General features: G+C 42.6%; 2 protein-coding genes across 4 annotated transcripts; both read left to right on the top strand.

Annotated features, from left to right (window-relative positions):
* Positions 1-852: 852 nt before the first annotated feature.
* c2cd3 (C2 domain containing 3 centriole elongation regulator) lies at positions 853-16,254 on the top strand. 3 transcript variants are annotated; one of them, XM_083773675.1, is made up of 33 exons: positions 853-995; positions 1,998-2,267; positions 2,352-2,509; positions 2,802-2,977; positions 3,107-3,273; positions 3,419-3,548; positions 3,647-3,808; positions 4,077-4,224; positions 4,350-4,435; positions 4,769-4,963; positions 5,073-5,188; positions 5,287-5,405; positions 5,510-5,641; positions 5,725-6,138; positions 6,283-6,434; positions 6,528-6,771; positions 7,169-7,352; positions 7,443-7,626; positions 7,756-7,928; positions 8,030-8,165; positions 8,339-8,607; positions 8,784-8,864; positions 8,975-9,598; positions 9,737-10,066; positions 10,161-10,299; positions 10,401-10,465; positions 10,559-10,764; positions 10,877-11,007; positions 11,117-11,257; positions 11,354-11,547; positions 12,840-13,758; positions 14,133-14,241; positions 15,658-16,254. In XM_083773675.1, exons 1-33 carry the CDS (start codon positions 944-946, stop codon positions 15,790-15,792), a joined length of 6,741 nt encoding a protein of 2,246 aa, XP_083629801.1. In that variant the 5' UTR covers positions 853-943; the 3' UTR covers positions 15,793-16,254. The 3 variants fall into 3 exon arrangements, with proteins under 3 accessions (XP_083629801.1, XP_083629800.1, XP_083629802.1); XM_083773674.1 differs by having other exon boundaries at positions 11,111-11,257; XM_083773676.1 differs by lacking the exon at positions 3,647-3,808 and having other exon boundaries at positions 11,111-11,257.
* A 1,518-nt stretch (positions 16,255-17,772) lies between these two features.
* LOC310864133 (dicarboxylate carrier UCP2-like) lies at positions 17,773-24,160 on the top strand. Its single transcript, XM_083772704.1, has 6 exons — positions 17,773-17,935; positions 18,397-18,601; positions 22,560-22,763; positions 22,892-22,993; positions 23,097-23,277; positions 23,627-24,160. Exons 1-6 carry the CDS (start codon positions 17,810-17,812, stop codon positions 23,739-23,741), a joined length of 933 nt encoding a protein of 310 aa, XP_083628830.1. The 5' UTR covers positions 17,773-17,809; the 3' UTR covers positions 23,742-24,160.
* Positions 24,161-25,203: the final 1,043 nt, after the last annotated feature.

Genomic DNA, 25,203 nt, shown 5'->3' with positions numbered 1-25,203 from the left:
TAAAAGAAAAAAGTAGGACAGGTGACTTGTTGTATTTATGCATAGGTACTTTAAGGTGTATTATGGATGTTGTATTTGCTGGTTCAAAATGTAACATTGATGATGTGGTATTGAAGTGTAATATTTATTTCTGCCTCTTGGCCAGTTCCCACTTGTAAAAGAGACGCAGTCTCAATGTGATTTTACTGGTTAAATAAAGGTTAAATAAAAAATATCCACGGCTTGCGGTGAGCCGTCTTCACTTTTCGAAAAGCGTGGATATCTCGCCCCACAGCGTGGATATCTCGCCCTCGCCCCATTTTATTTCATGTTTATTTTACCTTATTTCTCAAATTAGAACATTTAGAATCAATGTTGTTTGTCAAAAAGGAGAACATTTAGAACCAGTTTTGTTGTTGTTGGTCAAATGAAAAGTATGCATTGTTGTACTATTCTGCTATGTCGGATTTAATCGGATTTAATCTGTCAATCTTTGGTCGTGAGTGAATCCACAAAAATATTTAAATAATTTCTCAACCGCACAGTAGGCTACAGATTAGAGCATAATAAATGTGCATGTGGTGAAAACAAACTCATTATGAGTTGACGGAGGAATTTCCTAGCTGTCAAATCATTATTATTAAAGATAAACGTACATAAATATAATTGCATCAAGTCAAGTGCTTTCATTATTTCAATTAGTTTTTTTAATTATATTTCGGCACTTAAACTCAATTTCCCACAATTCCACAAGCATAGCGGCAGTGGAGGCGCGACCTATGGGCGCGACGGACAGACGTTAGAGGGACGCTGTTGCTCCGATCAACAACACAGCAATCTGAACACAGTGAACACACACAGTTCGAATCACTTTTCGCGCACCAGCACTACTCTTTGAAACAGAGATGCAACAAAACGATGCATGCGGACAACAGTTCATCCTGCATATTTACTCAACTAAGGAATGAAGGCCAAAAAATCTAGGCCTGCCAAAGGTGGAACCAGCAAAAAGAAAGGTAAGCTCGTGTTAGCACTTTAGTAGCCCTGAAACTGCACGTAACGTAACTGCACCCTGTTTTTTGCACTCGCTACATTTACAACTTTTACGTATATATAAACATTCGGAATTCAAATATAAAGTACTCACAATTGTCCCACGAGTGTTAGTTAGTTGCTGCTCCAGCGATTAGAATTGCTGCATCCCGCGTTGTTTAATAAAAAGCATTTTTATCCGAGCGCCCCGGCTACTTTTTTTCAAACGGGGTTCGTTTGGGAAATCCACAGTTGCACACCGGGAGCGCACTCGCCTATTAGTCTGTATGGGCAGGGCGGTCAGCGTACCTATATCGAACACACCGAGTGCCACCCTCCTCCCGACCGATAGGGGCGCGTAGTTGAAAGCCAATGGCAAAATAACAGCTCGGATAAAAATGCTTTTTATTAAACAACGCGGGATGCAGCAATTCTAATCGCTGGAGCAGCAACTAACTAACACCCGTGGGACAAATTGTGAGTACTTTATATTTGAATTCCGAATGTTTACATATACTTAAACGTTGTAAATGTAGCGAGCGCAAAAAACAGGGTGCAGTTAAGCCTTGACTCTCGTATGAATACGAGAGTCAAGAACCAGGGCTAGCACTTTAGCTAAGTTTTTTGTAGGCAGCAGGCAGCAGCTGTCAAGCTGTCATTCACCTAGCTCTGATCCATAGCTCTAATGAAACGCATTAGAGCTATGGACCAGAGCTATCATTAACCCAATGCTTTAGCTAATGTGTACATAATAGGCTGTTGTGTAGGTGGAAAGCCTGGTGAGTACGAGTATGTACACGATGCATGTAGCCTACTTTTTCATGTACACAATGCATGCTGTTTCAAGATTACTCACCAAATAATGTGTGATGAAGACCACCCACTTATTCAAAACTTTATCTTATACATTATACACTCATCATACTCAAGTGTGATGTGTGTCATCATCATGTTGTAATGGGTACTTCTACGTCTTAATTATGCAGTGCCCAGTGATGTGTCCCCCTCTACTGGTCTCCCTCCTTTGGTCGAAGGCCAGCTGAGATGCTTCCTACGTGTGACAATAAGCAGAGTATTATGGACAATTCACAAGCCTCCACTTGTGACATTGGTCAGACTGCGCTGGTGGGGAGAGTCATCCAATGGGACCTACTTTTGCCCTCGAGATGGAGCACAGATATCACAGAAGGCTGTCAAAATCACGGCTCGCTTCCCCATTCGCTGTGGTCCAAAGCAGTTCACCTCATACTTGACAGGTAACTGAGCAGGGTTTAATACGTTAAAGTTTGATGTAACACTCAGCCATATAACCGTTTAACAAATCTGTCATTGTTCAACAGACATGGGCTCTTTGGTGCTGGAAGTTCAGACAAAGCCGGAACATTTGCCAATTGCACGTGCAGAAGTTGCCGGGATCTCACGACTCTCTCTGTCACATTCCATTAATGGGTTTTATACCCTTGTGTCGCCAACATCTGAGAAGCTGGGAGAGTTGCAGGTACATTTATCATCACAACACATGTATCACCAGGTTTGCAATGCGAATTCGCCTGAAAATATTTTCTTCCCCCAAACTGGGTCATGAGTACAATTTTTTTTATTTGGAACAAAGTCGATTATTCAATAAATGCAGCAACCTGTATGGAAGAGGCATGAACTATATGAATAGTTTGATGGGAATAATTTAGCAAAATATTTTGCATTAGGATCATATTTGATAATATGCTCCCAAATGTGTCTTTCAGTATAATTAATTCAGAGAATTCAACTTGTGTTTTGTTCTACCTTAGGTGTCACTTTCTTTGGAGGCCCTGACAGAAGCCTATGACAGCAGCAGCTCTGTTCCCACCACAGATATTAGTATTGAAGCACCTCAATTAACCACACTGATGCCATCTTCATCTAGACACCTGTCTGTCAACAGTGAGAAAGAGTCAGCTGGGAGCAGCAACGGAAACACACCAAGGTTTGCAGTATTGAACATAGTGGTAGTGTTGTTAGAAATGAAATGCTTGTTGTCAAAACAGAACATCTGCAGTATTAATCTTTGAATGTATTTTCTGTTCCATGTTTCATGTTGATTTAATACTTTCAGGGGTAGAGATTATTTATACTTCCAAAGGGCGCAGACGGATAAACGGAAAGAAGAGTCAATGGAGAATCAGATGCCAGCAACAGACAGATCTCAGGAGAGACGACCTGTGGTGTCTCCTTCAAGCCAGCGGACTCACCATGGCCAGACCTCTAATGATATCCTCTCAGGTTTGTGCTACAGCATAATTTCACACAAGATGTACCGAATCACAAGATATCCAAATGTAACCTCAACCTCTACACAGTAAAAAAGAGTATACCGTAAATTATTCAAAATGGCCCTGTCTTAACAAGACCTTGTTCTTGCTCTCAGTTATTTTAGAACGTGGGAGCAAGCTCAGGAACGCCATGGTGGTGTCTGCTATGAAGTATGACGTGGATGACATGGCACTGAAAGACACTCCTCTCCCTCTCCCAAAGGATAACATTCTACCATTCTCAAAGTATGTGTTCCACAGAAGAAACCCCCCATATAACATATGTAAATGCTTATGTTAGTTTTTCTTGTACTTTCATGTAAGTACTGTACACTTGTGTCCAGGTCATTTCCTCCTTCTCGTGGGACATTTCTCCAAAACATTCTGCATGCTGAGCCTGACTCGGGTATTCTGCACTCTCCTCATGCTGCCATGTTCTCCGGCAACCTCAACCCTGATTCCTTTGCTGATTACGAGAACAGGGCTGTGGATCTGCTCCTTGGCAGGTGTGTGTGTGTGTGTGTGTGTGTGTGTGTGTGTGTGTGTGTGTGTGTGTGTGTGTGTGTGTGTGTGTGTGTGTGTGTGTGTGTGTGTGTGTGTGTGTGTGTGTGTGTGTGTGTGTGTGTGTGTGTGTGTGTGTGTGTGTGTGTGTGTGTGTGTGTGTGTGTGTGTGTGTGTGTGTGTGCGCGCGCGCGCGCTTGTGTGGCTTGGAATTAATTTCCTTTCTTCAGTGATGATATATCAGAGCTTTTTCTGTTTGTTAGTTTCAACAAGTTTCAACACATCACCCATACTGATATTGGATGGAAATAGCTCGTTGCCTGAATCTCTGTCGGGGCATAGCAGCGTCTGTGGAGATAGTGATCTCAATGACCCACAATATGACCAGAGTCTCCTGGAAAATCTGTTCTACAAAAACCCTGTGAGTAGAGTTCCTTCAACATATCGTGTACGGCTTGTTATATCAATATCAGATGGCATGTGTCAATGTGGCATGTGATTTTTACTGACAAAGGCCATTCCCACTTTTACTCGCATGTCTCTCAGATGTTAGATGTTGGAACAGGTGCCACTGACATGGAGGGTGAGAAGAGTATATCCAAAAAACAGATCACAGCCAAAGAAATTGAAGTGTAAGTTAATCTCAGTTCTGCTGATCTTCTGTTTTCTTTAATCAGAAATAAAAAACTATGAATGACCAGTTAGATTTTGTTTTTCATTGGCACAAACACGAAACACAATGCTACCGACAAGGTACTGCATGGACATGCAGGATGATGCAGTACGACATCGAATCGAATAGCAGTAATTCGGTTATATAAACGAGACAGCAGACATGAGTCTCAAAGCTTAGTATTTTAGATAATATGTCGCATTAACAGATTGCATCGTTATTCCTATGTACAGTATGTGTACGACACTGTAGCCATAATATTGCGTACTGTCTGTTTTGTGGTTCTTTGTAGCCAAAAATCAGGACGTGGGCATCCTCCAGAAGACAGTGATGCTCTATCTGGCTTGGGTATGGACCAACTGACTGTGCTGGGCGGAATCCGACTGGCCCGAGTCACTATACACTCCCTGACCCCACCTACAGACAGTACCGCCACTACGACCTCCATTAGAGATAAACCTCCAAGGCCACTCATCAACAAGAAATGGTAAGCTAAACATTTGACATTATATTTATCTATTTTCCATGACGATGATGATGATGTATTATTACGACGACGAGTAACAATCCTTTCCACACATTACTTCCCTTTGTAGCTCATACTTTGTGGAGTACATGCTCCCTGTGGCTTCCACTTCCAGCAGACATGATCACAGTCAAGTCATGGCAGGAGAGGTGACGAGAGTTGTCTCCAGTAAAGTTACAGGAGGAGGTATGTGTCTGATATAATATACAGTACATCTTTACTAGGCCATTGACTAGTGGTAGGTTTTTATATGGGATCTAATGTAGTATCTTCTGTGATTTAAGTGGTGAAGTTCCAGCAGAGCTGTATTTTTCCTGTTCGCCTCAGCGGAACAACAATTGAACAGTGGTGGGGAACTGACCTAATTTTCAAGATCTATTCCAGAAATATTAACCAAAAGAAGGTATGGTGCGTTGCAAATATTGACCATGCATATTTATAGCCCTATAGTAGTTAAAGGATATAATTTACGTTTTGAGTCATTGACCATGTCTTCTGTTGTTGTAGCCTGTTCCTGTTGGTAAGGCAGTGTATCCACTCCGTTCTGTGCTGCTGAGCAAAGAGCTGAGCCAGACCATTGTTTTATCCGTGGAAAGTCTAGAAGGGACTAATGTATCCCAGGACATTGGCCCCCTGAAGGTAATACTTTTCACACAGACATTGTTCTTGGCCACCGTCTATCGAAGTCGTTTTTTTAATATTCATTTAATTCTGTTCCACAGGTGTCACTAGAACTTGCTACAGACAATAGAGACTTCTCCTCCTCGGTCAGAAGCAGGTTGGCTGAACGTGCTAGATCCCCTTCACATGCCGTTTCCAATCCACAAAGAGAACCCAGCCCCATACCCCAACATGTTGAACATCCACCTAATTCTCCAAGAGTCTCCAGGTTGGATGTAAGGACTGTCCAGAGGGACCTAGAAGGACACACTCTTAGCCAGTCTTGCCAGCACTTGGAGGAAGCCACTGTGGTCCTTCTACATGCCTTGCTTATGGTGCCTGATGGAAAGAACTTTAACTCTGGATCTCTGCAGGCGCCTAACTTCTACTTAAACTGTAAGCTCTTGGGGTCTGATGAGACAGCAAGCTCCGCAATCAGCTGGGGGCAGACAAACCCTTGTTTCAACTTTGTTCAGGTTAGCAAGCTGTTATCCCAAAGCAAATGTTTAAATTTGACACAAATGTCGGTAGTAGATGATGAATACTCCATAATGGCTTTATTTGTTTTTGGTAGTTCATCTCAGGCACATTTGTGTGTTTTTATTTATACGGTTTCTCAGGTGACTCCTGTGGCATTGACCACTAAGCTACTAGAACGGACGAAGAACAATGTGGTGGTGATTGAGGTGTGGCACAGGACAGGAGGCTCAAGGGAGGACCGCCTCATTGGCCTTGTTAAACTACCTCTCCACCAGTTCTACATGTCCTTTAGGTACATGTGGTCAGTTATAATATTATAGAATCTGCTTGCCATGCAAAAATGGTAGATGGAGGTCCTACTTATCATTTTGTCTGTTCTTTCCAGAGACACAAAGATCACAGACCTTCTTCTCCAGGCACAGTACCCTGTTTTAGGGGTAGATTGCTTCATGCCAGTGATTGATGTGTTCTCGGGCAACTGCAAGGGAATGCTCAGGGTCCTTTTGGCTATGGGCAAATCAGAGCAAATAGTCTCTTTGCAGCGTATGAGGGATGAAGAATTTGGCTCCGTGTCTCATCATACAAGACCAGTCCATCTGCTTGATCATCAGCCATATTCACAAACAAAGGTTATTGCGTGTTCTGTTTGTTTATTTCCATACACACGTCACCGCCAGACACGTACAACTAAAGGTAGCTTCTATTCATGCATAACCGTAGAGAAGAAAGTTTGCGTCCTTATTGTTTTCAATCAATTCAAGTTGTTACCAAACATTTCTATTTTTATATTAAGCTGACAGTTCTTTGTGGAAAGACCTGTGAATTGCATTTGTTATAAGTTAGTTACCGGTAGTTATAAATGCATGTCCATGCACAAGTATACCGGTTGTTGTTGTTCTTGCTTAATGTAAGTCGCTCTGGATTAAGAGCGTCTGCTAAATGCCTAAATTGTAAATTGTTGTCTTTATCAATACATCACCAGGTTTGTTCGCCTTTGTTCATAATGTTGTCTATTGTATTCCCTAGGGGAGCATGCCTCCACAGCACGCTATGAGAGAGCATCTGTTTGTGTTAAGAGTGGAGAAGGTCCAAGGTCTGACACCACTGCAGTCCACTGTCTGGGGAGAGGCTGACTGTTACATCCAGTACTCCTTTCCCTCCCAAGAAGGAGACAGTCTTCAAAATATGGACCCAAACCTTATAGAAAGCAGTAAGGCCACCTGTTGGAAGAAATGTAATAATTTTCATTGTGTTGCTGCTGCATTGTATTCCATGTGACCCTTAATTTCATCCAAACCAGGTGTGGACTTGATGCAGTTCCGTACCACCACCACCCTCTGTGTTCCTGACCCAATGTTTGACCACAGTGAAACCCACATACTCCTGGCTCCTGCAGGGGTCCCTGTCCAGAGGCTGCTTCTCAGCTCTCTGTCCAGTCAAGGCCTGACCAACGGAGGGGGGATCCAGTTTGAAGTATGGTGCAGGTCAGTGGTTGGTTATCATAATTTTAAGCTACCTTAAGCCCTATTGCTTAATTGAATCCCCTTTTATATTCTGAAATATGTGTGGCTGGCTAGTTACCAGCTTCATGTGAATGATGACTGTTTTTGTAGATACTATTATCCAAACGTCCGAGATCAGCTTGTAGCCAAAGGAATGCTTCCACTGTCCAAGCTGTGCGCCATGGTGACCATGCAGAATCGACAGCCTGATGAAGCTCAAGTCTTCTCTCTTCCTCTGGTGCCCAAGATTGATAGTCCCTCTGGACGTCAGCCTCAGCCCTCTGGTACGCACGCACGCACGCACGCACGCACATGCGCGCGCACACACACACACACACACACACACACACAGTTAAATGGCTTATTTTTGTGGCTTTCCCTAAAGGCTTGCTAGATGTTTGCATTCAATACAAGCACCGTCCTGCCAGACCTGAAGGACAGAGGGTTGGGGGAGTTGCTTCCCGGCAGGTGACGTTGGTGGTTCAGATCCACAGAGTGTCTGGACTGCAGGCAGCAGCAAGGTATGAGGGGAGCTGTGTTTAGGCCTTTATCTAATATATTTTTCATTTGCTTTTATACATGAGTTACTGGGTAATAACTTTGTGAAAACCCAAGTGTTGCTATTGTGACAAAGGTGTACTGTAAGACTTAATAACACTGCCTTTGCGGTTTATCTCTGCACTCTCCTATGCAGGGCATTGTCAGAGCGAGATGAAAACTTCCAGTATTATGCTGATGTAGGGGTGAACGCATACGTTACGGTCCAGCTCTCCCTCCTGCCCAATGGTGAAAAGAGAAGCACCCGTGTGGCAGCCAGGACCTTCTGCCCGGAGTTTGACTACCACACCGAGTTCCCCTGTGAGATACAGCTGCAGAGGAGTAGTGGAGAAATCTACAGCCTGGCTGAGCTGCTGCAAGAGGCATCTGCCATTTTTAATGTCTGGAACAGAGACAGTCGCAAAGGTCAGCAGTTAGAACGGGGCCTGTTTTGGGTGATTGAGATGCCAGTCGCGACTATATACATTTAAAAATAATGTTTTCAGGTTGTCCACGCATCTGTAAAAGTCTTAATACTTGAAAAAGACCTAAAATGTGTTACAGAATAAATGTACTAACTTGTTTTGTGCCATTTATTTTAGTGACTGGGTCCCTTAAATCTGAAGATGCATTGTTGGGCACAGTGAAAATCCCATTGGCTGATCTTGTCTATAAAAGAACTGGTATGTTGCACTTCATGACCGCTTCATGACTCACACAAGTACAGTACTGTAGACAGATCAAATCAACAAGTTCTCATGGATCCACTGTTTATTTTTGGTTAAATATTCAGGTATTTCAGGCTGGTTTGGAGTGTATGTTACCCAGGTCTTGGGTTCATCCCATGACCATCATATCATGGTCGGGGGCCTGGAGATCTCCATCAACTTTGCCCACCATTCAGACCGGGAGAGGGTCAATAAAGTTTCACAAGTCCTGGCCTGGGAAGTGGACCAGAGAGAGCTTGACAAGCAGGTTGATGATGATGAAGAACAGGCCTGGGAAACCTCTAAGAGGACAATGTCACTAAGCATTTCGATGCCTAGAGCATGGCTGCCAGTCCGCTGCCTTCTTCTACCTGGCCACAGTGAACTACAGCGCTCCACTTACTGCTACTTCAGATACAAGCTCTATGACCAAGAGGCCTTCTGCTCCAATATGAAACACCCCTCTTTAGAAGAGGATGGCAAGGAGGGCCTTGCTACGGTGGAATTCCGGGGCTCCAGGACTGTGGAGCTGAGGGGCAGCCAACCTCTGCTGTGGTACCTCAGAGAGGAAAAGCTAGAAGTACAGCTGTGGGTTGCCTTTAGGAAAGACCGGACATGCAGGCCTCACGACACCGACCGACTGGTGGGTTCAGCATTTGCCGATCTGTCTTCTCTCGCCATGAGGCCCGGGAAAAAGATGACAGTCAGTGGTATGGATAAATAATGAAACACTAAGCTAGTTGATGAAAATTTATTAATTTAGTTATTATTGCCCCTGTAAAATTACAGCTTTGTTGCGTATTTCTTTTAGATCAATAACAGCTGTGTGTATTCTTTCGGTCTTAAAGGAGTGTACCCTCTGTTCAGTCGCTCTGCACCAGACTTCTGCGGAGCCACCATCAGGGTGCACATCGCCATGACCACAGGTTCACTCCCAGAGGAGCCCAGTACTGAAAACGACAACCAGGGGGAGCTCTCATCAGGTGAGGAAGATCAAATAGTTGAAGGTCTCTCATCTACTGCTGCTGCCTCCAGGCCATCATGCACGCAAGAAAAGCAGCAGAGCAAATCCTTGATGAGCGAGGACCCCATAGCGCCACAGTGCACAGACATCAGCCTGGAGGAGTCGTTCGCGGTAACCATCACAGTGGACAGGGCCATGCACCTCAGTCTGAAAGGTAAGCTCACAATCCCAATGTTCAATGCCCCTCTTGAAACTGCTCTTCTGCGTATGTGCGATAGCTTGACACGGATGTCTTGTTTCTCTGACAGGTTGTCCTCTAGCGGAACGTGGTGCTGGACTGCCATGCTGCTTTGTGTCCTATAGCACGGATGACTCTGATGTGCCTGTTTCCACTGCTGTTGTAGCCAACACTGACTGCCCTGTCTGGGACCACCACCAGGAGTGCAGGTAATCTTATCATGAAGAAAGTATGAAATGTTTGTAGATCACTCCAATCCATTGAAATGACTCTTCCAACATCTCACTATTATCATGTTTTATGGTCACAGGCTATCAAAGCAGCTGCTTGTGGATCCACAGCAAGCTCTGGTGTTTAAAGTCTGGCACAAAGGAGGTATGGTGTTCTAGTATGATGTCTAGTAGAACTATGTGGTGCTTTTTTTTTTGTTACATTTCTCATCTTTGGTTCTTTGTCTCCTTCCTATAGAGATGGAGCGAGTGATTGGATTTGCCTCTGTAGACCTGTCCCCCTTGCTGTCTGGCTTCCAGTCAGTCTGTGGCTGGTATAACGTCACAGATTTCAGTGGCCAGTGTCAAGGCCAGGTCAAAGTGTCCATCATGCCCCTGGTGGGAGTCCAGACATTTCGGGCACAGAGACGGGCTATGAGCGAAGAGGACTCCAAAACCTCATCGGTGAGAATTATGTATTTATTATTATGTAGAAACCCACACTCACTCAACATGAATAAGTACCTCAATTGTGTGAGACCCTTTCATATTAACGGTGAATGTATTCCATGAACAGGCTCTATTTCGGGCCCACCCTCTCAGCTATCATACCACAGCCACTTACAACAGCTTCCCTTCACACATCGGCATCTACACCGAGCAGAAGATCCGTTCTCCAGAGCACATTGACGGGCTGTTCTGTGAAAGGTGGCTAAAGCGCTAAAAAACTATTCACACACTTTTCATCTAAGTGCTGTTTTAAATGTCATTCATTACACATGGTTTTATTTCATATTCCTAATGTTCCCAGGAACAGTGAGAGTGACCGCCACGGTGAGCACATGGACAATGTACGTCTTTACCACCAAAGTCTGCAGGAACAGGCAGAGGCTCATCACAGTGGCAGTGGTACTACTGACATCCGCCCTTCCAGCTCAGTTCTCTTCTCAGCTCTCAGGTATCACATCATCACTCGTGTGTAGTTTCGGTTACGGCCTAATATAAATTCTCAATTTTATAGTCTGTTTTCATCACAGCGTTTTTTTCCCCCCAGGAAAAACCTAAGTGAGCTCGACGACATCCAGAGATACTTCAGCCGTAAGCTGTCCACTCCCACGTTCCCCCCTCCGAGTGAGCAGCAGGTCTGTCGCTCCAGACAAGAAGAGCATCAGGACTCTGATACCCACTCTCATCAGCTTCTGCTGAAGTCCAACCAACTGGTTGGAGAGGTCAACAATATCATTAGCAGTGAGTATTAAAGGCTGAAGCATACTCCTTGCAGAAATGAAGATCGCAGAGGTAATACGAACAAATTTGCATCGTTGTGGGGTAACCCGGTGCATAAGCCCAGTGCATACAACTTGGGCGCAAAGTGTTCAGTCTTCAGTGTGTCCCCTGTTCAACTCCCTGCTGTATCGTTCCCTTACCCGCTGTCTGCTTTTCCTGTGTCACTCTCACTGTCACTATCAAAATTAAGTGCCAAAAGAAAGCGAACAAACAACATTGCCTTGCTGAGTTTGTTTCGGCAGTTCTTGCACCTCCAAGAACTAGCCATCATGACCGCAGAGACACTAATGCGCGCATAGTGTATGAAACTCAAGGTGCGCTCGTGATTTATATGATTTTATTTCTGCAGTAGGCCAACAACGTAGTCTACCAGCATTCCTGTCCATTGTGGTGCTTCATGTTGGCGTAGGTTGGTCTTCAAATTGTACGGAACTTTTAATTTGGGGAAATCTTTTGTCTTAACATGCACTCTTAAATATTGATGTAATTGGCACCCACTCAACAATATTCACCTCTTTGTTTTGGCTAAATTTGTCTGAGAAGTAGAACTGAACACACACACACACACACACACACACACACACACACACACACACACACACACCCTTCCCTGCAGATAACCAATAAACCAGTTTACGTGATTTCTCATGAATAAGTATGGAAATGAACTTATCCCTGTAACCTTTAGCAGTTGTCCATGTCCTTCCAGGAATATACAGTACTGTCATTGTAGAAACAATCATGCATTAACAGTCTTTCAGCAAACTAATGCAAGGCACAAAGTAAGGTATTTCCTGTCAATATGTTCCCTTGAGAGCTTGAACAAACAAAAGTAATATAAGGGAGAGGTTAATTACACACAGGTGTCACTGTCTTAACTGAGCCCTGCCTCTCTGTCTCCACACCAACCGTCGACCGCACTCCCACTCGCTGTAATAACAAATGGACCTTTTCATGGCAAACATTTTGACATGACAGAACGGTAAACAGAAACTATCAAACTAAACGCAGCTGAAGCCAATGACATTATATGGGGGTCTATTTTATTTGAGCTGTGTGTGTGCCAGGCAGCATGAAGTTAACTGCAGGAGTTGTCCATGCTTGACACACAGTAACACCTAAATGTTACTACCTTCAGTTGTGTTTATAAATATTATGATGTGTCAAAATGGCTGCTGTAAATTCATTTCACAGCAGTCATTTTGTAGGAAATGGTGCTTTGACCTCACACACTGTTCCTTTTTTTTTACTAGGTCTACCTGGACCCTGTTTGGAGACAATATCCTTTAACTCCCATAGCGGATCTAAAACTCCTCCCAACCAAGAAGACCACCGTCTGCCCATTAACTCTCATGACCTTTTATCGGAAATTGTTGACTGTCAACACAGTGTTGCAGAATCTCCTCTAGAGGCTGCTCCTCTCCCCTCAGTGCTGCCGAGGACCTCCGAAGACAACATAGACTCTGATGAAGAGGGAGAACAAACAGACAGCCGAAAGGAGGTGGAGGAGGAGGAGGATGTAAATGGTGATGGAGATTATGAGGAGACGGTGATGGAACAGAGACCTGTAAATGAGGTGACCTCTTTAACGGATAAAACCAGTCCCTGGACCAGTGTCCTGTCAGACCCTGACTCTCAGGAGAACCTGGACGAACTCGAGGAGCAATCGAGCAGCCATCACTCTGACCTAATCCAGGACGGGAGTGGAAGGAACAGGCCGTTCAGTCCCCAGAATGATACTCCATGTCCCCAGAGCCTGAATGAGGCACACAGTTATGAGAGTCCAAGTGAACAATTTGACTGTTCTCGTGGGTCAACGGGAGACGTTTCAGACACTGAGAGAGGTGGCCAGGTGACGCCTGTCTGTTTGTCTGACTCTCAGGAGAATCCGGGTGAACTTGAGGGGCAACCGAGTAGCCATCACCATGATCTAACCCAGGATGGGAGTGCATCACTGGGAGACGTTTCAGACACACACAGAGGTGCACAGGAGACGCCACCACAAGCTACAGCCAAGGAAGAAAGACTGGAGTCTGGCATCATAATAAACAACACAGGTGACGGAAGTCCTCATTTAGAAAAGGAACCTCCAAGGTTGTCTCCCGACCCGCTGGAGGCCATCATTGCAAACGAGTCCTGTCCTCCATCCTGCGTGGATGCACAACCTCAACTGTATCCTTTGGAACAGTATTTGATGTTTGTCTTTCTTCTGTTTGTGTCTATAAAGTAGGATTATTATTAACAATTATAAGGTTTTACCAATCAAATACCTGTTGTATACTGTACTGGCTATCAAAGTGTACTAATGCCCGCCCAGATTTCAGTGTACTAAGTAGTCCAGTTAAATCTGGCCATTTCCAACCATGCTTATTATACTCAAATGTCTTATTATAACAGGTGTTTGTCACATACTTACAATATTAGGCTACCATGTTGTTTTGTTTTTCTGACTTTTGCATTTATTTTATATTTGCATGTATGTGTTTGCAACCCTACTTCTATTCATGCACAAAATGAACAGTTTTCTTTGACAGTCCCAAATGAAGCTCTGCTCATGTGGAAATCCCCAATTTCTTTCTCCCGTCTCACCACCTGGAGGCATCTATGAGAGCCTTGCGTTTGGCTCCTGCCTTCGCCCATGCCTCCACCAGTCAAGTGAGTATCATCACTCATCCCTTCAGTCTGCCCTCCCCTTGACATTCCAATTCCTCATCTCAGTTCACACTGTTCTTCATTTAGAGATGTTGTACAGTAATATACGTTATTATACCTTTCAAACCGAGAACTACCTCTGTGTCTCATTAGTTGCTGCTATACATGCAGCAACATATGTTTCAGTATTGTTATTAGTATTTTTTTATATAAGAATTTGAAGGTTTTCAGAAATCTTAGAATCAGCCTCAGTCTAAAATCACTTCATCTCAGACACTCAAAGCATTTCAAAGACGAATGCAACTGTCTAAAGTGGAATTTACAGTCAGCGGGGCTGCATCATCACAAATTATAACTTTATTGCAGTGGGGTTGTGTGTATACACTACAGTATAAATGTATTTAACTGAATTTAGTTCATAGGAATTTTTATTTTGTCTTAGCTTGAATTTTCCCATGATCATTTCCGGGTCTAGATTTAGCTTGCTCACTCTTTAACAGATACATTGCTGTTGATGAGGTTTGAGGTATCATTTTCATTACAAAAGTTAAGAAGTCAGTCAGTTATACCCTGTACATTTTTCTTCCCATTTTTCGAATGAGTACGATAATTCGACATTTCCCATCTGGCAACAATGCATACCTGAGGAGATATATCTCCTCGGCGGTGGCTCAGGGGTAGAGTGGCTGGATGGTGACCGCAAGGTTGCCAGTTCGAACCTGGACTCCCCCAGAGTTTGTGTCGAAGTGTCCTTGAGCAAGACACTGAACCCCAAATTGCTCCTGATGTGCTGGTTGGTGCCTTGCATGGTTTCTGCCGCCATCGGTGTATGAATGTGTGTGTGAATGGGTGAATCTATGTAAAGTGCCTTGGATAAAGGCGCTATATAAATTCACCATTTACCATATCAACAAAATACCTGCAATACACTAGCATAGCTGGATCCTATTTCAAGAATGGGTGTGGACATACTGCTACGTTGTAACAGCTATGTTACAGTTTAAGAGATTGATGGAGGTTGGGCTTGGTAGGTTGGGCTCTTTTACAGTCTATGGTTGGGCTACATAGTTTGTAGTACCTTTTGAAAAACTGGTTCCAACTTGTTCACAAGCTTGTACAGTGTGTACTAGGCTGACAGATAACAATGAAGCCAATTTCAGAGCTAATTATTAATGATGACTCATACTAATGTAACCATTGTTTTGTTGGTTTTGAGGGCGAGCTCTTTAGTCTGTTTGTTGATTTAAATGTTTTGTATCTATCAAAGCAGTGCCAAATGTCTGTTTATTTTGATCATACTGTAGGTCCTAAGGTATAGAAAAGATTTTCCTAATGTTTAGAAGATACTTTTCTGAGAATATGTTAAATACTAAAGTGCAGGAATAGATTTGTCATTTGCCTTTTTTTTCTTTCTTTCAGGGATCTAGCTTTGTAAGGCATGCTATTCCCTATAGGCGAGCTCCCCGACCAAGACCCAATATACCAGAGAGGACGAGAGAGGAGACTGAAAGAATAGCAAAAATATTTTCTGCTCATTTTAATGAAGAAAGTTAACTCACTGCTCTTCATTAGATCTGTCTTGAGTGGTTGGCTAAGCATGTATGATGTAACTGTATAGTTGATGTAGATAATGCTTCATGATGTCAGATTTTGTATTAATATTAAATATTTATGTATTTTTGAAAATAGATTTGTTTATTATTTTATTTGTATATGTATCTCTGTAGGGGATGTGTTAAATTATGGTTAAATTATATGGCAGCTCGTATTGCCTTTACCACTGAGTTTTCTTGTCTTTAAACAAAATTAGACCGGTGCCCAGCTGTACAGCACCGAGTCTGTAACGATGGAAGAGATCCATGCCCCACCCGGCAATGCAATACCCGTTGTACCCGTGTCATCTATCTGTGTCCCTTTTATGCTCATATATGGGGATTTCTGTATCTGTCTCTCTGTGTCCCTTTATTCCTATATATGGAGTTCTGTGTCAGGCATGCCCAAATATGAAGTGTTGTGATGTCAGAACGGTCCAGCTCCATATATGGAGATGCAGTATAGAGGTGATCAGGTCCAGAGCCCAGGCAGAGGCTTTTGTGATGGCCCGGATGGTTAGCGCAACCATCTGGTCACCTAGGCTGCTGATCCAGATGGCCTTTTCCGCGTGTCTTCCCCCCATCTCTCCCCATTTTCTGTCGGACTACTTTCATCCTAATAAAGGCAGAAAAAGCAAAAAAAACGAAATCTTTAAAGAAACATGTCTACACACCTTGCAGTGTATGTTACACCATCAATTGACACTTTCTGGATCGGAACTGGCCATATCTGGTTAATTTGACACTCATGATCATCTGTCATGTTTCAGGGCTAGATCAGATCAGAACCATTAGTAATTCAACTGGGCCATAATATAAACACATGTTGTTTAGGCTAATATAGGCTTACCATGTTCAGCATAAAGAGACAATGGCATGCATTATCCTATACACAGCTTTCTGCCACAAGGCACTCTAAACTTCGATTAGATCATTGCTGCCCATTGCTTCCAATTTGATTGATACAGAAAACTACATTGCCCATGCAGTTTTATTGATGTGCCATATGGCATACATGTCTGAGTCTGTTTGACTTTGTGTGAGTCAGACAGTCCTGTTTTTGTTTGACGACATAGGTGGACCTACACACATCTTTAATAAATACTTTGCAATGCAATAGAGTTGCGCAAATATATGGGCTGTGAAATTCGTGTGTGAGCTTCAAGAGATGTTGGCTAATTAATATTGTTTAACATACCGGTACACATTGGATAGAGAACGTCATGAATTGCTTTTGTCTTTCTTAGATTCTGTCTTGAACTTGAAATGTACGTAGTCAACGTAAAAATAATTAAAAAAAAATACATCATTTTTGTCAAAAGTTGACGAGCAGGCGTGCGCCGTACGTGCTGCTCACGCAGTGGAAGCGGAACATCTAGGTCAGGCCAGCCCAGGACCGTCAGGTATTTTAACTCAACTTTCCAGTTCATAGCTAGAAGTTCTCAGTGACTCAATGGGCGCTCTTGGATATAGCGATCGCTGGCCAGTTTTCTATTATCATATTTTATCTAAGTAAGTAACCAGACTGCTTATTATTCATGCATTATGCACCATTTCCACTTGTATGGGCTATCATTTGACTAATTATATCATACTAATTTATATTTTACATTTACAGTGGTGATATGGTGTTTTGGAACACTTATGGCCCACAGCGAAACGAAAAATATTCGTTTTCCAAAACTTCAATCTGACGTCAGTCTTGGTAAGTAGCTGTGAGTCTGACCACAGTCTATCGGAGTCGGAGATCAAGCGATCTACACCAGCTTGTTCCTGTGTTAATTATCATCAGTGTCGCACTCGCAGAGCAATATTAAGATCGGTTCTATAGTCGGCAATTAAGTATAAATGAATCCTTATAAGCTTACAGCTGCCATCATGCACGTGGCCAGTTTTTCAGGAATATGGAGTTATTTAACTTTTCTGATGCAGGCTACCTACACGATTTTAAGTGAGAATCCATCTGTGCCCAATCCATCATGGTTGGTGTGAGGTCCACTGAATTGGCTCCTACAACTACTGTCAAGTTCTTCGGAGCCGGATCTGCTGGTTGTATTGCTGATCTGGTCACATTCCCTCTGGACACAGCCAAAGTTAGACTACAGGTGAGCATGTGCTATCCTAATAATGTCCCTGTTCACATTCACAAGCATGCTTCTTATGACTGTATTGCTGACAACTATCGCATTTATTAGTAGCCTATATTTGTAGGCTACTGATCAGATTTCCCCCCAAAAAGGCCTATGCCACACTGGGTGATAAGTGTCTCATTCTCCTCCAAATACACACATGTACACAACACACACACAAACTGTTCTTTCTGTTTATGATGCCAAGTGCAATATGGGCAAGTCAGTGCACTATTTTATGGTTCCCTGTGGTCCCCCTTATTTTAATATTCATATAATGTATTCATAAAATTGTATTATATTATGGACTATTGACTATGATACAGACTGACTATGATGGACTAACTATCTGTATTTCTTTGTTGATAGTACTGCTATTTGTTTTAAGTGGATGCACAATAAATTACAAATCGTATCTACTGTGATTGCTTCTTAAGATTCAGGGTGAAACTAAGTCATCAGGGAGCCAGAATGTGAGATACAAGGGAGTGTTTGGCACCATCAAAACCATAGTGAAAACTGAGGGACCAAGGGGCCTCTATAGTGGCCTGGTGGCAGGGCTCCACAGGCAGATGAGCTTTGCTTCAATCCGCGTTGGCTTGTACGACACAACAAAGCAGCTCTACAGCAGAGGAGCAGAAGGTATGTTTTCGAGCTACACCATACACTTTCACTAGGACGTCTTTCTTTATTTCTTGCTTGCCTCCCCCACCGCTCTCACTCATATTCCCTACACTTATATTCCCTACACCTCCAGGGTGAAAGACATGTTGTTGAATTCCTTTTGCCTGGTAATTATGCCTGCAAATGACATAACATGCATATCGTTGGTCCGACTTACTAACAGTCCGACACGCAATACGGGCCACGGGTGAGTCTTAACCGGCCACATATGTGTCTTAACCGGCCACACATGTCGGAGCCATGAGTGAGTCTTAACCGGCCACGTATGTCGGACTATTGGTATGTCAGATTAACGTAAGCATCACGTTGCATGCTTTAAGGTCCTGGGCTATTACATCCAGGGCAGCCAGCGGGTGCGTGGGGCGCCTCTTGGTCGTCTCCAAACGGTTTGCTGGGGATTGAAGGCCAGGATGGTGTGTGTTGGGTGTTCCTCTGGCAGGCGGATGACGTTGCCATACCAGCACACTCGCCGCATTGATGCAAAGCAAGATGCTGGGAGCTGTTGGGTTTTCTCTCTTTAATGCTTTGCTTGTGACATGCTGGGTCCACGACACGTGATGCCTTTGATCCTCCTGAGGGCTCTGGAGTCAAAGCCATCGAGCCTGGCCGCCAGAGTCTTGTTAAGTGGTCATGTTTCTGAGCCAGGATGACGGGCATTGTATACTCTGAGCTTTGAGGATTTAGAAGGTGTTTTTAAAATCAGTTAAGTTCTTGAGAAAAGAGCCTGAAACTAACAAGGGCCCGGGTTGTTTCTGAATTCTTTTCTGAACCAGATATACCAGAATATTCCAACCATTCCTAAACGGGTTTGCTTGTGTCCTACCTAACCTGTGTAGCTTCGTGAACTCTTTGAACTTCACAATTCACAATTTTGTTAAGACCTTGAAGCTCACAGACTTTAAAGAGTTGACGTTATGATGGTCAAAAACTTCAGCTTTCTATATGTTTCCTAGCATACAATGAATGCAGTAGCATGCATGGCTCAATAATATAATGGAAATAAGGAAGTAGCCAGCACACAATGAATGTCACATTTATGTGTAATTGTGTGTTTACCTCATGGACAAGAGAGGTAAATAAATCATGTGAAAAGGACATTCATTGTGTGCTGGTTACTTCCTTATTTTCATTATCATATAAAGTAACAGGTGCTTAAAACTTCAACTTACACATAGAACATCCCAGTAGACTGGGAAGGAGAAAGGGGGTTTACTCTGGGGGCCCAAAGACAGTGGTCCCATGGTTAAGTGTAAAATAGTGGAATCATTTTTTTTTTTTAATTTAATTCTCACATATACATACAGGCCCTTCAGTTCAGCAGTGTACGAAACGGTATTAATTAACGATCTCAGCATCCACAAAATAAAAGCCGTGACAAAGAACAAAACATGGTACACAAGCCAAACACAACAAGAGCACTAAAAAACACAACCACTTGACAGGCAGACACAACCACCCTGTCACCCCCTGTCACTCGTATCCACCAGGGACCCCAGCACCAATATCAGCCAAAATGTCCCACATTCTGCTGCCCCCCCTATGGATCATTGCTTACCCTTGCAATCATACCCTCAAATGCAGCCTTTTCAGTCATAATATGCATCCATTTCCGTTTGAATCCATATGCAGACTTTTCCAGTTACGTAGAATTAGCATGGCTCCTACAATAAAACCTGCTGTTACTATTATTCTCTACTTTATTAAGACCTGGTGGCATATGGGATTAAACTTTGTTTAATGCACCTAGTATCCACTTGTATTTCAATACAGACTTCCAGGACGGCAGTAACCTCCTAGCAAGTGGAATGACATAAGACATTCTGGTACAGCTTGTTCATGTTGATTTGCATACTGCATGTTATTGTAGAATCTACAGTAATGCCATGTCATCAATATATGTACAATATGTACAAAGCTATAAAGCAACGCAGCATTTCTTGTGGAGTCGCTGTTGAAGTGTTGAACAGAACACTTGTTGACGTCAGGCTAGCCCTGAAACATGACTGTCATAATGCGTCATGTGAACCATGGCTAACGTCAAGCATGTGCCCAAATAGCGAAAAATATATAAAGGAAAAATAATAAAGCTTTGTTTACAAGCAGGAATTGTGTGAAGCCAGCCCAACTGTTGTAGATTTGTAGATTTTTCGCAATTATAAAACGTTGGGTGCTGCTTTGTATCTTCATGTCACTGGCTTTGATTGAAAATTAATGCCTGTGACTTTGTAGCTGGCAGTGTGAAGTGTCATGTAAAAAAAAGAAAAATGCCAACTTGCAGCCACTAGAGGGCGTGCTACTCCTTAAACACAACCAGACCAAACTTTGTGTACTCACCAACAATCAACTATGTGCATAACTATTGTCTCAGGTTTTCAGTATGTGGTACTAATTTCCTCCAGTTCATTTTCCCATAGCTTTGTTTGAGGGGGAAACTGCTAAGCCAATCAAATCACAAAGCTGTTAAAGATATAGGAAAATGTCAAAATGAACAGTAACAGGAAATTAGTATGCCACTTTATATAGTCCCAGAACCTGTGACTAGAGTTATGCACAGGGCCTATTTCCATCCTTAAAGATGTGCATGTGTCTATGGAGTCTAATAGACCCACAGGTGTGGTTGTAATATTCAAATATGTCTTCCCTGTGTATCTTTTGTTTCTTCTTGAAAGCTGAAAGCCTTTGAGTCAAAAGGCCCAATCGAAATAACACCATTTAGTGTCATCATAACCCTAACCCCTCCCACATTATCATACAACAACATCTGTGGGCGAGGCTTAAGTTCAGGTGGGTGGTGCTAAGGTGAAAACCAGGTATACTTAAAAAAAGAAATAAAAAGAAATAAAGTCGTTCATTGACTTCCATTGTAACGGGGAGACAGCTCTCAAAGTCGCTCTTTTAGCACATAAACCAATGCAATAAAAGCTTATTCTGACAGTTTATGACACCAGGAAAACTTATTTTCGTATTTTAAGATAGATTTATAAAGTTACTATTTTAGACGGAGATAGACTGAAACAGTAGCCTACTACGGCGTTCCCAACTCTCGTGGTGAGATCTTGCGAGGTTTCGTTTGTAAACAAGTCTCCACGCTGTTTGAGATGCACACAGCTGCAGCCTCGCATATGAGCAGTCCCAGACACAGACACTTCTTCTAAAGTCTCCCTCAAACACGTCCATTGTGTATGTTTTTAGTGACAAGCAGATGAGATCAAATCTATTTGTTTACATCCCCGTCGTAAATCAACGGCATTCCAATAATACGCTTCAGGGGTGGTGTACCGTTTTGGTCCAATCAGATCGTTTTTTACTTGTCAAAACAAGACAATTTTTCATTTAAAAAAAAAGAAAAAAAAATCCTGTCAGAAACTGTCAGAATCAGCTTTTGTTGCGTTAGTTTATGTGCTAAAAGAGTGACTTTGAGAGTTGTTTCCCCGTAACAATGTCAATGAGCGACTTTTTTATTTATTTTTTATTTCTTAAATTGCTAATAAACAACACAACGGAGCGAAATAACTCATGGAATGGACTAGTTTAGTCCAAGGTAAGAAAACAACCCAAACCTCTCAAAGTGGTCTTACCCTTTAATGAAACACTAGGATACTAGGTAAAAAGCCTAGCATCTGTCTAAACATCATCCTATCTAAATAACATTCTGTACGTTGAAACGATAGGTCTACCAGGTAAACAATTAACCTATATCTGTCTAAATAATGTCTATTTCACATTCTCAAGATGCATTTGTGGATGAGAAAAACATAAATTTTATTATATCAGTGTGCCAGTGATCACCCTCCCCTGTGTCAATGCTGGCACTCATTCCTATACGTTTGCCTACCCATGATATAGACTATTATTTACCTACTCATTATGTATTGTATGTGTTCATTATGTTCTGTCCCCGTCATTGATGTTACAGATACTGGAATTGTGACTCGATTAATGGCAGGCTGCACAACAGGGGCAATGGCAGTGGCTGTTGCTCAGCCTACGGATGTGGTGAAAGTAAGGTTCCAGGCACAGATGCGGCTTCCTGAAGGAGGTTCTGCAAAGAGATATAGTAGTACCATTGAGGCCTACAGGACCATTGGCAGAGAAGAGGGCATCAGAGGGCTCTGGAAAGGTAAACCAAATTAGGCCATACCATACTGTATCTAGTCAGTTCCAAATTTGAGTAATTTATAACGGGGTTGAATTTCCTGGAGGTAAAATATTGAGAAATACAATTCATGTTCTGTTTTGTCTTTTCAGGTTGTCTGCCAAACATAACTCGGAATGCCATTGTCAACTGCTCTGAGTTGGTCACCTATGACATAATTAAAGAGCTTATCCTTAAGCATGGCCTCATGACAGGCAAGTTATGTCAATCAGCAAAAGAAATGCAGTGCAAGAGAGTTAATCTTGTTGTTTTGCGTGACCTCTGTGGTCCTAATTCATATATTTTGTGTTCCAACAGATAACATGCCCTGCCACTTCACAGCAGCCTTTGCAGCTGGCTTCTGCACCACTATTGTGGCATCTCCAGTGGACGTAGTGAAGACCCGCTTCATGAACTCTGTACCTGGACAGTACAGCAGTGCATCTAACAGTGCTGTAACCATGCTGATTCAAGAGGGGCCATTGGCTTTCTATAAGGGGTATGCAACTATTCATTAACATTTCAGAATCAGTGTTCTAATTGAAATAGTATTATAACACAAAAAGGTGAATACTGTAGTCTTTGATTGTTTATTACAGTATGAGAGAAAACATGCATAACGGCAGTATACGAATGGCCAGTTTTGGCATGTGTTTTAGCCAGAGATATTGTAGCTGCCTCTAGAGCCTTCTCTCTTCTATCCTCTGTTTTCCTATACTGTAGTCCTATCATAAGAAAGAAAAGGTTTAAATGTTCATTCTCCAAATATTACTTTAGTTACTTATATGTAGGCCTACTAAGAATAGTTAGAAATGGCTTTACTTTTTTTGCATTTTCTTCCCTTTTAGATTCATGCCCTCTTTCCTCCGTCTGGGTTCCTGGAACATAGTAATGTTTGTCACATATGAGCAGATCAAGAGAGGTATGATGGGATTTCAGCAGTATCGGGAATCTCCCACCTGAGCCATTGGGCAACTATCACATTGCTTAGTTTAATGGATATGGAAAGTTGTGTGCGGAGCATGTCTTTTAGTTTAAAGAGAGCAAAGCAAGTTGGAAATAAAGATAGCAGTGTGGAAACACTACCTCCAATGAGAAGTGTACTGCAATCAGCATGAACTGTAGGACAGTAGGAACTTGTTAAATGAAGTGAAAAGAAACAGGAAATATTATGAAGCCTGGTCATACAACCGTAGCACCCATAGGCCAAGAATAAATTAGGCTTGAGTCAAAGATAAATGATAAATGAAATGGTGCATTTATATAGCGCCTTCATCCAAGGCACTTTACATAGATTGTGCATTAGATTCACCCATTCACACACAGATGGCAGGGGGAACCATGCAAGGCACCGACCTGCACATCGGGAGCAATTAAGGGTTCAGCGTCTTGCTCAAGGACACTAACTCTGGGGGAAGCTTGGATCGAACTGGGAACCTCATGGTTCCCATCCGGCTGCTCTACCGGCCACTCTACCCATTGGTTTGAGCATCGTGTCATGCACTGAAAATAGCCGTCACACCACAACAATTTGCCAGCTTATACAGCTGCTATTTTCAGTGTGTGACACTGGCACGCAACCACGTATAAATCAGACATAAAGTTATAGAATATTCTACCATGATGTGGGTGTGAGTCTCCACCCTTTCTGAAAAATGCACTTGATGTTATCATGTCTAGCAGCGCAAACCTGAAAGTTCAGTTAGTTCAGACATTGCCAATAGAAACCCTGTTTTTATATTTACCTCAACTTGAACTTAAAGGACCACTTCACCACTTTTCAACCGATCTTCATATTATAGGTCCTCACTAATAATCATGAAAAAACGGCGCAATTATTTTCTACTCTGTCTGTGTCTCATAGGAGGGCTGTGGGTAGTTCAGAAACCGTCCTCCAGTGACATCATCGATGGGGAATACAAGCTAATAGAAACTGCAGGCTTTCTAGTCCTGAAAAGTTGCAATGCGAAAATGGAAGCCATCGTTCTCACGATTTTTTTAAAGATTTTTTTACAAAAATGTAAAAAAATCTTTAAAAAAAAGAATCTGCCTAATGATGATGTCACTGGAAAACTGCCCACAGCCCTCCTATGAGACACAGACTGAGTAGAAAAAGATCGTGCCATTTTATCATGATTATTAGTGAGGAGAGGACCTATTAAAAGTGGTGAAGTGGTCCTTTAACTGATTACATTTAAACTTGAACTACTGAAACTACTGAAAACTTGAGCTACTGTTCTTTCTTCTTCTTTTTTTGTTGGGGGGGGGGGGTGGGAGGTTGGGGTGTCTTGCAGATCATGCATGTCTATGATCATAATACTAATAACATGTACATGTTATACAGTATATCTTTTACTCTGAATAATCTGTACTATAAATTGTATGGAAATGTATAGAAAGTAATTAACAGTCAGGTTTCGGATGG

This window comes from Protomyctophum parallelum (genome assembly GCF_964188405.1).
Source record: "Protomyctophum parallelum genome assembly, chromosome: 9".
Classification (NCBI taxonomy): Eukaryota; Metazoa; Chordata; class Actinopteri; order Myctophiformes; family Myctophidae; genus Protomyctophum; species Protomyctophum parallelum.
Note: the sequence above shows the minus strand (reverse complement) of the source record. Positions and strands in the feature narration are given on the sequence as shown.